General features: G+C 39.4%; 1 protein-coding gene and 1 pseudogene across 1 annotated transcript; one reads left to right on the forward strand and one right to left on the reverse strand.

Annotated features, from left to right (window-relative positions):
• Positions 1-4,607: 4,607 nt before the first annotated feature.
• On the forward strand, positions 4,608-5,170 carry LOC149179434 (ubiquitin-conjugating enzyme E2 4 pseudogene; annotated as a pseudogene).
• A 3,682-nt stretch (positions 5,171-8,852) lies between these two features.
• LOC149179435 (uncharacterized) lies at positions 8,853-9,332 on the reverse strand. The gene has a single exon (XM_089422468.1). It carries the CDS (start codon positions 9,330-9,332, stop codon positions 8,853-8,855), a length of 480 nt encoding a protein of 159 aa, XP_089278594.1.
• Between the last annotated feature and the right edge of the window lie 4,985 nt (positions 9,333-14,317).

Consider the following 14,317-nt stretch of genomic DNA (forward strand, 5'->3'; position numbering starts at 1 on the left):
AGAAAAGAACACAGTAGGTTCAATTATGCTTCAGTTTTTGCAATTTTTTTTTAGTGATTTTTGGCATGTGATTTTATCTTTTGGTCCTTTTATAACACATGGTTATTGTGTCCCATGGAAACGTAATTCCAAATAAGGACCTATGGTTGTATTCTAATCTAGGGTTAATGGATTAGGGGTTTATAGATGCCACGGGATATACATATTGTATTGTAATATTGTGAAGATAATATACTAAAAAATATTTTTGGTTTTCTTGGTTTTGAGTCTCCATGGTAAAATATCTATGTTAAATGTGTGTTTGCACAAACCATTGCATATTTTTTGTTTTTATTAAAAAACGTTTTTGTGACAATTAATTATATATGTTAAAACCAAAAAAAAATTATTATGAGAATCACCAAGGATTATTAGAGAGTGAGACTTTACAAATACTATGAGATTCACTCCTTGAAGTAGGGCATAAAATTCTCTTTGATTACTAGTGGTGTACCCTAGGCTCCAAGTGTAAGAATATACACAAGTTCCTCCAAGGTGAAGAAGACAGCCCTCACACCTTCCACCATAGTAAGCATATTATTAGTCCCTGCCCAGCCAAGACTCTAACATCGATTTGCAGTTTCACAGTTATTAGTTTAACTTTGACTTATGCAAAACCTAATGCTAAAATTTAGAAATAAATAACATATTTTTTATTGTACTTAAAAAAAATTTGTAAACACTTGATTGGACAAAAAAATTGATGCCTTGTTGAATCCTTAAAGCTGTTTGTCCCAGTCTTACCAATAAACTTTGCTAGCCAATATTCACGACCAAGTATGCCATCATGATTTATAGTTTGACATCATACCATATTTATAGTTATTTACCAATGCAAAAACCATAATTTTTTAAAATTATGATTGTTCACTCAATTGGAAGTTTGCAAACTAGCGAATATGGAATGCCATTTGTGCATAATTTTGGATGTGTCAGCCTTAACCTCGTGATTTGAGGCCAAGTCTAAGTTGGCTAGTGCAGTGACTAAAGGCAATTGGTACGCGATAGTTTTGAGTGGAAGTTGTAAACAATATTTTGGATTTGCAGACTTGGGCTTTACCAAACCCACTTGACAATCTTCTCATCTTGACTGTAGAACATCTACACTCTTTGTTCTCGTAATCCAGTGGTTGGACGAAGCCCTCTGCTCAATGCACTGCTCATATTTGTGCATCTATTTGATGCAAATGAAAGCAACTAGTGCTCTTTCTTTCATTTGAAATAGATGCATGAGATAGATTTAGAGTTGAAGAAAACAAGACAAAATGGAAAGAAGATATAAAGGCATTTGTTTGTCATTGGTGTTTGCGACTCTACATGTAGAAGTACCTAAAAGGAAGGGAAGGTAACTATATGCCAAGTATTTTCCTCTCCGAAGTATTTGAATCATATACAAACATTTTGGGTTATAGATTTTTTTTTTGAGTAACATATATATCAGTAGTGCTCTCGACATGTTTCATGTTGAACAAGTTCAGATTGTGTTGCAGGTCCTCAAATGAAAACTAATAGAGTAGAAAGTCGTGCATCCTCAATCGTGAGGAAAACTATCACTATATAAAACCTAGATGTATTTAGTGTTAACGTCAACATAGGAAGAATAATTTGGGAATAATGATTACATTAGTAAATAGGTAAGATTAGTTTGTTGGTGTTAAATACACATGGACAACAAAGACTAGGAAAGATAAATTAGTGAGTTCATTTTTTTATTAACAGGAGATGTACATTTATAATACAATGTTATGACTCTTGGGTTTCAGATCCCAAGGTCTCTTGGACTGCTTAGTCTTTTCGGCTTCCACACTAACCCTTTAGGATTAGGTGTCCAACATTCCCCCCCTTAATCCGAAGGGTTATGTATGAGTCCAAGAAGAGAGCTGTAATACAAAATGTGCAAAAATGCATGGCAGCACTAGGCTGAATGTGCTCTATGAAATGTTGGTATAAAGGGCGGTGGTTTAAGGATGACCACCAACACTGGAACGCTTAGTGCAGTTCCCAGAACTCTTCCAAAACTGGCAAGAAACTGAAGTTTTCTGCTAGAGGAAGTGTTCTCAATCTGTGATGGTTTAAGGATGACCAACAACTCTGGAATGCTTAATGCAATTCCTGGAACTCTTCCAAAACTGGCAAGAAGCTGGAGTCTTCTGCTAGAGGAAGTGTTCTTAATCTGTGATGGTTTAAGGATGACCAACAACTCTGCGATTCCTGGAACTCTTCCAAAACTGGCAAGAAGCTGGAGTCTTCTGCTAGAGGAAGTGTCCCAGATTGCCAACTGAAGGCATGTTCAGGCATCTTTGTCTCTGGCTGCAACTCTGAAACTGGTGTGGCAGGTTGTGGCTCAGGCTCGCTTGATGTGACTTTGAAGCTTGTAGATGACCATCATTTCCCCCCCTGTCAGATACAAGGTGAGAAGATGGAGAAAACTCAACTGCAAGACTGTTCAATATTCTAGAACAAGTTTTGACATGTGTTTGGAATATCTTCTTGGCTGTTGATGCCCATTGCCAAGAAGCGATCCATCCAAGATGAATCTTTGCTCTTGCAGGACGTTTGTTTTTGAAGCATCTGTGTGAAGAATGGTTGGTTTTATGACTGTGCTTACATGGATGAAGATCAAAATAGTGATCTTTCAGATGGCCAACTCGGTCACAGTGTTGGCATTTCACGATCTTTTGTTGTTGTTGTTGCGGAAGAGGGGCAGATTCTGGAATAGCTGAAGCTGAACTGTCATGAGAAGCAGGTGAACTGTCATCAATGAATCCAGCACTCTGAAACTGAATGGGCTTGGCATAGTCTGGAATATGAAAGGACAAGTCCTTGTCATATCCAAGACCAGTTCTGTGCTTGTTGTGGACAAGCTGTTCCCAAGGTCTGATGATGGGCTTGGGAAGTGCAGACTGAGTTTCTGCATCTGCATGTACAACTGCTGCTTTATTTGAATGAACAATAACATTATTGACTCGCTGTTTATGGGAGTCTGTTTCAATCTTCTGAACAGAAACAGGTTCAGAATGATGACTCCACTGCTGTAATTCTTCCTGCTGTAGCTTTGTTTCCAGCTGCAAAAACTCAATATTTTCTTGTACATTTTTTAAACAGATTTGAATGTTTGCGACAATGGCTTTATCAATCATAATTGTATTGTCCATGGTAGAATGTATTAGAGTATTCAGTAATTCTAATACAACACCCATTCTATCCATTTTGACAATAATATCACTGCAAAAAATTGATTGGTGTACCACTTTGTCTTCAAAAAAATCTTCAAGTATGTAGCTTTTCAATATACTTCCATATACCATGCAATTTCATACCATATGACATATTTTTTTCCATGAACATATTGTGCGCAAAATTACACAGAAAAAAACATCTTAGCCAACAGACTGTAATGAAGAAGTAGCTGGGAAGCAGAGAACTTGGTTACACGATGAGATGGATACAACATATCTCTTCAGAAATAAGTATATGACAACCCAACCATTAGCAGAGGTCTATGCAGCTAGACTTGAATTTCAAACCCCTTCAAATAGTGTACAGGAATGGAATTGGCAGCCAAATGCTTCAAGAAAGATGGTCTACTAATAATTATCACCAAAAAGTACTTTCTGTCACTAACCCTTCACAGTACGCATGCAACAATATATGGGCAGACCCTTTTATAATACTGCTGGATATTCCAATGATTTAACTCCATTGTTCTCTGCTCATCACTCCAATACATGGATAGTTATTAACATTGCACAACTGGTAAACTTCAATTCAGGAACAGGGATCCGCTTCAACATCCCTCATTGCATCTACTTGTCAAGGCTAGATGACCCAAACTGGGCTCCAACAACACACTCAGTAAGAATTAAGGATGCTTATACCCCAGTCCACTTACCAACGATACAACTTCAGCAAAGCATCATTCTATATAAGAAAAATCATGTGCACAGTGTCAAATTCGCTCTGATCCCTTTATTTGAGAATGATCTTCAATGATTACAATGCAGAACCTGAAACTTGCTCCAGCTGACACGAAAGCAATTAATTTCCTTAATCCAGTGCTAGTACGATGCCTGGAGATCACGCTTCAGCGATACTGGGTTAATTCAGCCTCCTCTGGAAAGATGAATTCGTCCTTGGCAGAGATAAGGTCTGCACATAAAATAAACTCAGCAATATATATATATATATATATATATACAGTAATTTATATCCTTTCGCCTCGCCTTGTTACGCTGTGGCTTCCTATCACACAATCTCTGACGTGTAAAATCAAGCCTGTATAAAGGAGGGCAGAGACAGAGGCTTGCTTCGTCTTTACTTTGATATGGCGATGGTTATGGAACGGCGTTACCATGCACAAAGGCGCAGCTCCCTCATGGACTGACCGCTACACATATCCCACCGCTACAGAATTTATTCGGGAGCTCTCAGAAGCTGCTGGGGTGGATTATAGGCTGCACGCGCCAACAATATCTTGAACACCTCGGACGATCAAAGACAGAAAAGAAACTAATGAAAGGCACTGTTGGGTATTTGCATTCAATACATTTTGAATTCAATTGAATACCATGGCCACTGCATCAGGAGCCAAGCGCAGGAATACAGATCTCATGGCTCTTATGATGAAAGACTTTAAAGTGAAGACCGTAAATGATTCAAACAGTCTTTACGAAGGTGGAGAGTGGACGGTTTATGCGGAATTACCAGCTGATTATCCATACCAACCACCCGCTATATATTTTATGAATCTGATCTACCATCCCAACATTGGCGGTAACATAATCGGTAAAATTTGTGTTAACATTCTTGACCAGGACAAATGGTCTGCAGGGACCGATTTGGTGAATATATTTGAAATGTATCTTCCTCAGCTTCTATTAGAACCTAATGCAAAGGATCCTCTAAATCGTGAAGCTGGGGCCTTAATGATCCGTGACAAGGAGGCCTATGAGGAGAAGGTGAAAGGCTCCTGTCGTTGATACGCGCAGCCAGGAAGTTTTGAGAATAACTGTATTCGATACACGAGGCGAATAAGTTTTTTTTTTTTCAGAAGAGGACGAGGAAGACAGCGAAGGCACTAGAGACAGAGGCTGTTATTGTTTCAGTAACCGTCGCTAAGAAAAAGAGCTAACTTGACAGAGGCAGCACAGGCTTGGCAGAGACGCAGGACAGTGGACAAAACGACAACAAATGATTTCATGTAGGAGCGGTTACGGAAGATGACAGCGCTAGTGCGCCAGAGAGCGTTATGACAGATGCGTTATGGTCGCCACAAATTTCTGACTAATTTCAGAATTGCATGCACGCTAACAGATGCATATTTGGTAAACAACAGAGTGGTACGTCAAGAATCGCAGGGACTGTCAAGCACCTCCTAATATAGCAGTACTGACAATTATATGAATGTACAGGACTGGCATGTAAGAAAGGCCACGGAAAACAAGTGGCTCATATTTGAGCAGGGCAGGAGATCGCCTGCTCTGATACCATGTTAAATACACATGGACAACAAAGACTAGGAAAGATAAATCAGTGAGTTCATTTTTTTATTAACAGGAGATGTACATTTATAATACAATGTTGTGACTCTTGGGTTTCAGATCCCAAGGTCTCTTGGACTGCTTAGTCTTTTTGGCTTCCACACTAACCCTTTAGGATTAGGTGTCCAACAGTTGGTTATTGAGTTTTGTTGAGAGATTTTCTCAACAAGCAATTCCTTGCTTGGAATATGTTGGATCTCATGAGCACTATTTATGTGGCTTGTAATTTGACTTTGAATACGAAGAGTTTTGTGTCCAAAATGTTTTCTCTTCCAATTTATTTGTTAGTATCAGAACTTACATGGGCTTGACTCCCTCTAGGGAGAGCCCAAAGAGATGGTAGAAACCTGAGTTTTTATTCTCTGTAAATAAATAGAATTGATAGGATTTCATGCGAGGGTGTTTTATTTTCCATCTGTTTGAAGTTGGAGTGTTTGTGTGAAGTTTATTTCTCTGTGTGCTTGAATTCTTGATCGACTTACAAACACCGACAATATGTAACCCATTTTTTCTTTCCCACTATCTGAGATGGAATCAACGGTCTTATCATTCTTCAAGACTGCATCGACGATTTGGATAGCGACAAGGATAGGGATGGATACATCTCTATCGCGGTTCGATCGCTAGTTTGTATACAAATGATTCAATAGGTGCTTATAGCTTAGATGCTTACCTTGTTCCTCTCTTTGCTACGTATGCTTCAAGCTATGAATCTAGACCTTGAATGCGTGTTCGCTGGCTTGTGGCGACGAAGGTTTTAATTTGCTCCTCGAGGAAACTCTACGAGCCTGAGTTTTACGTTTTTTCTGGCTTGCCCAATATATGTATAACAACCAAGGAAGCATGAGAAGTGGCCTATGGGTGAAGACGTGGTAGACTTGGTGGCGTACAAGAAGTGTGGTAGTCATGAAGAAACAAAAAATGTCCAGGATGCGGATCAAACATCGATGAGCAATTATAAAAGATTTTCCAGATTAGAAAGACTATGAGACAGAGATCATTTTTGAAGGACAACGAGAAATTAATGCTTAGGGGATCTGCAAAGGACGGCCTTTTTAATGTTGAGAAATACGAAGCCAAGGCTACATATAGTAAGAGTAAAGAAAAAATTTAGTTGTCCGGTGCTTTGTGGGCTCGTTGCCATGGTCTATTTACCAATAACCATGTGTTTATTTTGAGATTGGATTAAGAGATATGATGGTTGTTATTCAATGGGATATGTGAAAATGGGCTTCATGGCCATAGACGGATTGGAGTATCACCTCTGCTATGATGATGCATGCATCAACGACAGATCGCTTTGGAAAACCGTTTCTTGCACAAAGTTTGTGGAGAAATATATCTGCCAGTTAGGAACCTCATCGAAGCAATGGGTCTAATCCTAGACAATTATTGTAGTATGTTTCAGATTATTATTCACTGTGTGGTTAATCTGCAGTTGTCGGCTCAATGGCTCTGGGATATTAGTTCAAGTGATTTTGTAGACATACACTTTTCTCCCCTGAACAAAGTCAACTGGAAAAGTTTCATATTTATGTGATTGAGCCTTCGTATTCCATACTACCAACGTGAAGCAAAGAATTTTAGGATGTAATCAATATGTATTCAAATTTAATGCATGGGTGTAAGAAATTATTTTAGTTATTTTTTCATTTATATATATTTTTGGTTTGCAGAACCAACTCAGGAACAAAGGAATATAATTAAATTAGTGCTTCTCGATGTTTTTCAGTGCCAAGAGAATGTACATTAATTTGATTGTGTGAGTTTGTTATATGCTAATGAGTTTTGTTGTGTTTCGAGATTCAAGAGCATCATTTACAAGTTATGTTATGAGATCCATGTGTAGAAAGGTTAGTTGCATAATTCACTGTTGGATACAGTCGAGTATCGAGATTGCCCTTTGAGAGATCGAGAAGTGTCAATTATACAAAGTTCATCAAAGATGGTGAGAGGCAGTTATGTTTTAAATGAGTTGAATGGGAAGCTCAAAGATTGTGGTGGTGAAAAGAGTGTTTTCCACGAGACTTCAGAGTGGGGATAAATGCTGAGGAAGACCAGTGAGACAGATGTGACATGTGAATTGTAATTTGTCATTTTTGTATTAATCTTTGTAATAATGTAATGTAAGCATTAAAGGGGGGACTTGGAATAATGCTTACATTAGTAAATAGGTAAGATTAATTTGTTGGTCGTTGCGTTTTGTTGAGAGGTTTTCTCAACAAGCAATTCCTTGTTTGGGATCTATTGGATCTCATGAGCACTATTTATATGGCTTGCAATTTAGCTTTAAATAAAAAAAATATGAATAGTTTTGTGTCCAGAAAAAAGGAGCCATTATTCAATTAGAATATTCACCTACAAAAAATATACTCCTCTAAATATCCTTCTTTCCACATTTGAGGTAGAAAGTATGGACGTTATTATCCGTGCCATAGGCATGTGATATTGCATTCAGTTTGTGGTCAAATCTATATTAATCTAGGGTTGACTAAAAATATTTGTAAATTTTCCATAGTTTTTTTTTTTTGGCTGATGCAAGAGTTGTACCTTCTATTCAATTGAAATAGAAAAACAAAATACATACATTACAACAATCCCAAAGGATCTGAGGGCCATAGAATTAACTATCCACTCAGGGCCTTGGGTACTGAGCCAAAGGCATAAAATCCAGGCCAAGGGCCCACAAACCTAACCATGAGACCTTCAAAATACAAACAAATGCCTGGACCATCCGATCCGTCTTGAGAGATCTGACGGACGAGGCTCATATCGGAGCAAAAATAAGCACACTCTTTAATTCTAGAATCGGACCCGATGAGGAAATAGAAACCGAACTATAAGGATTTCGGGTCCGAATGGGGGAATAAACTTCGAGCATGTAATCCGCCTGAAATCCACCGATTCCAACCTAGAAGCGAAACAAGCACGGAAGATAACATCGAAGCTGGACCCGAAATCAAATACTGCCATCATTTAGGTTAAGTTCAGGTCCGACAGGCAAGGTAACCACCTTGCAAGTTGCCTTGTGAAATCCCTAGGATTGCCGCGAATCTGCCTAACTGCGAGTACGTTAAAGCATTACCCGGCAAAGCTAATTCTTCTGTAGAGAATTTAGTTTTCATGAAGAGTGCAAGGTGCAAATTGACTACCGCCTGATAACTTTGGGGATGAAGAGTTCTGGTTGCAAGATCCCTCCCGAAGGCCCGATATCCATGCACTGCTTCACCATAAAAGATTGAAATTCCCTTGTTTCCTTTAGTCAACATCCTTTTAGTTTCCCCTGCTTTGATAGAGCTCCCTGTCCGCACTCGCCTGTCTGAGACACTCTTCCCTCAATCTGCCTTGGGGTATCTCTATCCAATCATAAATTTTATTACTCTTGGCCCAGCACATGCCTTCATTAGCTAGTATGTCTGCTACTTTGTTGGCTGTACGACGCACATGAGTAAAAATTATGGTTCTCATGTTCTGCAGGTGAGAATGAATCTGTTGATATAGTTGCAGAAGCCGCCAATGTCTCGATGCTTTATCTAGCATAGAGCCATAGCAAATTCTCTTGGCCGAATTAATAATCAATTTGGAATTAGCTTCAATAATGGTATTATGAAGATTTGAGTCCTTCAAGATTTCTAGACTTTGCTCAAGGGCCATAAGCTCTGCCATATTGTTGGTGGCTTTACCCAAATGGCTATGAAAGATGGTTTTTATGTAACCATTTTCATCTCTTATTACTCCTCCATACCCCGCCATACCCGGGTTTCCTTTAGAGGCCCCATCTATATTGCATTTTAAAAATCCCTGAGGGGGTGGTTGCCAGAAATCCTTATCATAAATTATATGACTTACATTCCTGTTTTTGCCCTGTGGGGCAAGCCCCTGAAGACCCAACTGCAGAAGAATCTGTACATCCTTATCTTTAGGTTGGTCTTCAGGGGGGTTTTTAATGAGGGTCCCTACTGTCTCCTTGAGCTATCTTAAAATCTGAGCCATGATGTTCTGGGGAGAACCTTTCCTGTTCTTGAATATTCTGTTGTTGCGTTCTTTCCAGACATCCCATATTAGAAAGCTTGGAACTAATGCCCAAAATTGGTTGATTATTTCATTTTCAAATAAATTTTTCCTCCACTTCTTCAAAGTGCTAGTGATGCTGCCCAACTTCCTATCTGTTTGTCTGAATATTGAAGCTACCTCGTTCCACAAGGTGGAAGTGAATGGGCAGATGTTGAATAGGTGATCCATGGTTTCTTCTTGTACTTCACATAGCTGGCATCTGGATGGACCATGTACCCCTCTTTTCCTAAGATTTTCCCAGGTCAGAATTTTTTTATGCTGCACTAACCACGTGAACAGTTTGATTTTCATCCAACTTTGGTTCTGCCATAGGTCCTTCCATACCCCATCAGGGTTTGGGTAGTCAAGTCCTAGGGCTATACGCTTGGCCTCTTTGAGGTTAAAGTTACCTTCATTGTTATTGCCCCATCTCAGCTGGTCTGAATCTGCTGATGTCAAAATCTTTCTTTGTTCCAAGATGTCCATTAAAGCTTTTGCTTGTGCCTTTAACGGGGAGTCCTCACTGTAAACCAGGTTCTTCCATGATCTCCATTTTTCTTCCCTTCTTTCCAGATCCCAGAAGTCATTTACCCTTTGTAACCCCTTGTTGTTAGTATCATTCTTGAGATTGGCAAATTCTTCTTTTAACAGTTTAGTTCCTATTGCCAGTCATCTTCCCAGAACCAAGCAAGGTTTCCATCTTTGATTTCCCAGAAACTGTGTTTCTGCAGAATGACTCTATTTTCCTAAGCTTTGTTCCATATGTGGGAGCCTTTGATGAGCCCAGACATTCTAATGTGGTCCTTGTCTTGCCAATTGATTGCATATTTCTGTTTCCAAATTTGGGCCCAAGGGGAAGCCGAATCTTTTAGCCATCTCCACCATAGTTTAGCCCCTAAAACTTTGTTTAGCACTTTAGGATCATCTAGTCCCAAACCACCATGTGTCTTGGGTTTACAGATCTTTTCCCAGGCCACCAAGGCCCAATTTTTTCTTCCCCTTTGTCCCAGAGAAAGTCTCTTTGGATATTTTTGCATTGCTACATGACTCCTTTAGGAGATGGAAGGGCTGAAAACATAAAAATGGGGATAGTTTGTAGGACAACTTTTGTGAGCACTAGTTGTCCTGCTAAGTTCAAATACCTATTAGTCCATTTCCGAATTTTGTTCTGTAGTTTATTAGTCACCAGTTCCCAAACTGTCTTGCTCAGAGGTTTGTCTGTTAGTGGTACTCCCAAATATTTGGAGGGTAACATATCTCTTTGAAAGCCTAGAATTCTAGATATATTTCTCTGAATAGCAATGTCAGTGTTAAAAAAGAAAATCTTTGATTTGGTAAGGCTTACCTATGTCCTACAGCCATTGCAAAGACTTTCAAGATTTGTTTGTAGACTAGAGCTTCCCTCACTATAGGTATACCCTGTAGCATGGTATTGTCCAAAAATTGTTGATGGTTCAAAGCATCTCCATTCATGGTGAGTTTGAGACCCTGGATTTTCCTTCTGCTTTGGTCGAATTGATAGCTTTGCCAAGCCCTTCCATCATGAGAATAAAGAGGAAGGGTGAGAGAGGATCTCCTTGTCTGAGACCTTTTGTAGGGTTAAAGGGTTTGGAAGATGAGCCATTTAACAGTATTGAAAAACTGGAGGTAGTTACAAGGGCCATAACCCATCTTACCCAATTATGGTCAAAGCCATAAGCTATAAGAACTCTCCTGATGTAAGTCCAACTTAGCTTATCATATGCCTTTTCTAGGTCAAGTTTCACAATCATACCTGCCTGCCTCTTGCTCTTAAGTGAGTGAACCACCTCGTGAGCTTGAATAATGTTGTCGAGGATTTGCCTGCCTTTCACATACCCAGTTTGTTCCACAGAAACGAGAGTAGGAAGAAGGGGCTTAAGCCTGTTGGCTATTATTTTGGAAATAATTTTGTACACCACATTGCATAATGCTATTGGTCTAAATCTGTTTGGTGTCATAGCATTATCCTGCTTGGGGATCAAGGATATGAAAGAGGAATTGAGGGCCTTCAATACAGTTCTGTTTTTCCTTGAGTCCTCCACCACATCGAGGATATCCTGCTTGACAATTCCCCAACATGCTTTGAAGAAGTCAACATTAAAACCATCTGGACCTGGCACCTTCCCATTTTGCATCTCTTTGATCACTTCACTGATCTCTTCTTCATTCACAGGCCTATTTAGATTGTAATTGTCTTCCTTTGTCACAAGCTTCGGAATGTGCTTTGTAATGTCATTGATGAATTGTGATCTATCTAAGAGAGGTTCCTCGGCAATGCCTTGGAAATGTTGAACTAGCGCTGCTTCTATTTCTTTGTGGGTATTGAGTTACTTTCCTTGAGCATCTTTGATGATTGAGATCCTGTTATGAGACCTGTGATCCATGGTGGATTTGTGAAAAAACCTTGTGTTCCTTTCTCCTTCTTTTAACCATTGTACCCTTGATTTCTGTTTCCAGAATATCTCCTCTTGCACGCATAATTCTTCCCATTCCTGTTGAAGGTGTTCTGCTTGTTTCTTTCTTCCCTCGTTGAAGCCATCTGTAATGAGGATATGGTTGATCTCATGTAGCTTCCGTTCAACAACTTTTTTGGTTTCAAAAATGTTGCCAAATTCATTCTTATTCCAATCTTTAAGCTTGAGTTTGATATGTCTCAATCTTTTATGTAGGAGGAACATTTTAGTACCCTGAACATGCATATCCTCTATCCACCATTTTTCAATATTGCTGATAAAGTTTGGATGGGTGAGCCAAATGTTTTCAAACCTGAAAGGTCTATTTCTTGGAGTTCCTATAAAGGACATTTCTAGTTGAACAGGCTAAGGATCCGAGCCACCAAAAGGAAGTATCCTCATTGATAGGTCAAGGCCTATCAGGATAAGGTCCTCCGAGATGATAAATTTGTCGAGTTTTGAAGCTACCTGGGACTCGCCTCCCCTTTTATTATTCCAGGTAAAGATTCCATTACTTATCTCTATGTCTACTAGCCTCATTTTGTCTATAAATTTATGAAATTCTATGGAATCTCTGCCTAGTAATCTAGTTCCACCTTTTTTTTCCAAAAGGGATCTGATCATATTAAAGTCCCCTCCCAAAATCCAGGGAATGCCCGAATGCCTGTTTCTTAGATCCTCAAGTGAGGTAAGAAGCCTGAGTTTGTCCTCAGGTTTCTATGGACCATAAACATTTGTGATCAAATAAACTTTATTGTCCCCCAAAGGTTGAATAGCCATTGAGAGGTAGTTTCTTGATGCTTCAACATCAAGGACTCCTAGTTTCAGAGGGTTCCAAAGTGTAAGAATTCCTCCTGCTGTTTTATCTGCTTTAACTTCTAGATATTCATATTTAATCAGCCATTTGTTGTGTATTTCTCTTATTTTTCCAACTGAACATTTTGTTTCTTGGATGAAAATCATATCTGGTTTTTCCTCTTTCATTCTATTGCTGAGATTTCTTTGTTTCTTTTTATTTCCTAGACCCCTGATATTCCATGTTGTGAGCTTCATTAAGAAAGATTTGTAAATGAGTAACTAGTTAGGTCTTTCATCTTACCTGAATCAATCATAAGTTTTCCACACTCTAGTAGCAGCTCATTCTATTTTTTCCTGCCTCTTTTCCTGCCTGGGTTCCTAGGAGCTAGTCCCGATGTTGCCTTCATTGTTTTCACCCCTTCGTTGTTCTGACTATCATGGCTTCTTTTGACTCCCGAACCTTTCGCCTGGGTTCTCCATAGGAATAGCTGTTGCACCCTATTGAACTCCTCTTGTGGTAGTGAATCCATTCCTTTGGTGGTTCCTTGCTCCAGAAACTTTTCCAGATCTAGATGCTCCCTTTCAAGAATATCTTGCAGTTCATGATCCTCTATTCCCACCTCGCTAGGGGTCATCTCTTGGTCCCTGTCCAGTTCCATAGTGTTCAGCAGATCCTCCTTTTGTTGGTTGTTTTCCTGTGTATCCTCCATGCTATCTTCCTTTTCCTTCTCTACAAAGGCTGTCCTCCAGAGTTTGGTTTGCTTTATCTTGCTCCTCTTCTTTTTCTAATAGCTTGTACCTATTCTGATTCATTTGTTTTTCCTCATTGAATTTTTTTTGGTACCTTCTTACTCCTTTACCTTTGTTTTCCACTTTGTTAAAGCTTTTAGTTTCTTTCCCTGAGGTAGCTTTAGTTCTGTTTTCCATTCTGTTTAAGGGGCAATTTCTGAATAGATGCACATGTTCATGGCATTTACGACATCTGAAAGGGACATTCTCATAGTCCACCGTTTGCACCCATTCTTCATCAAAAACTTCTAGAATTACTTCATCCGGTAGAGCTCCAGAGAGGTCCATCTCTACACATATACGGGCAAAGGAGGTATACTTCCCCCTCATAGTGGCCTATGATATTTTAACAAAATGCCCTAGTTTATTTCCTATTGCTTTTAATGGCTGCCAACAATCCAGTGGTAGGGAGTAGAGCCTTACCCACACCGGGACCGATGTGAATGTTTCATGCTCTGGGACAAAATTCATTACCCAAGGCCGCATATAGAGGCCTGCAACTGCATAGAAGTAGGGCCCTCCTTCAAACACCCTGTCTTTATCCTCAATGTTTGTAAAAACTACAGTGAAGAAACCCTTGGATCCAAGGTGCAGATCTATATCCCCCTTAGGTTTCCAATGATT

Source organism: Pinus tabuliformis, chromosome 4_1 (assembly GCF_031772625.1).
Source record: "Pinus tabuliformis cultivar Carrire ecotype Pingquan chromosome 4_1, CPIR1, whole genome shotgun sequence".
Classification (NCBI taxonomy): domain Eukaryota; kingdom Viridiplantae; phylum Streptophyta; class Pinopsida; order Pinales; family Pinaceae; genus Pinus; species Pinus tabuliformis.

Excerpts from the sequence above, each read along its gene's own strand:
- LOC149179435 (XM_089422468.1), bottom strand. The coding sequence starts at position 9,332 with ATGGCGGGGTATGGAGGAGTAATAAGAGATGAAAATGGTTACATAAAA.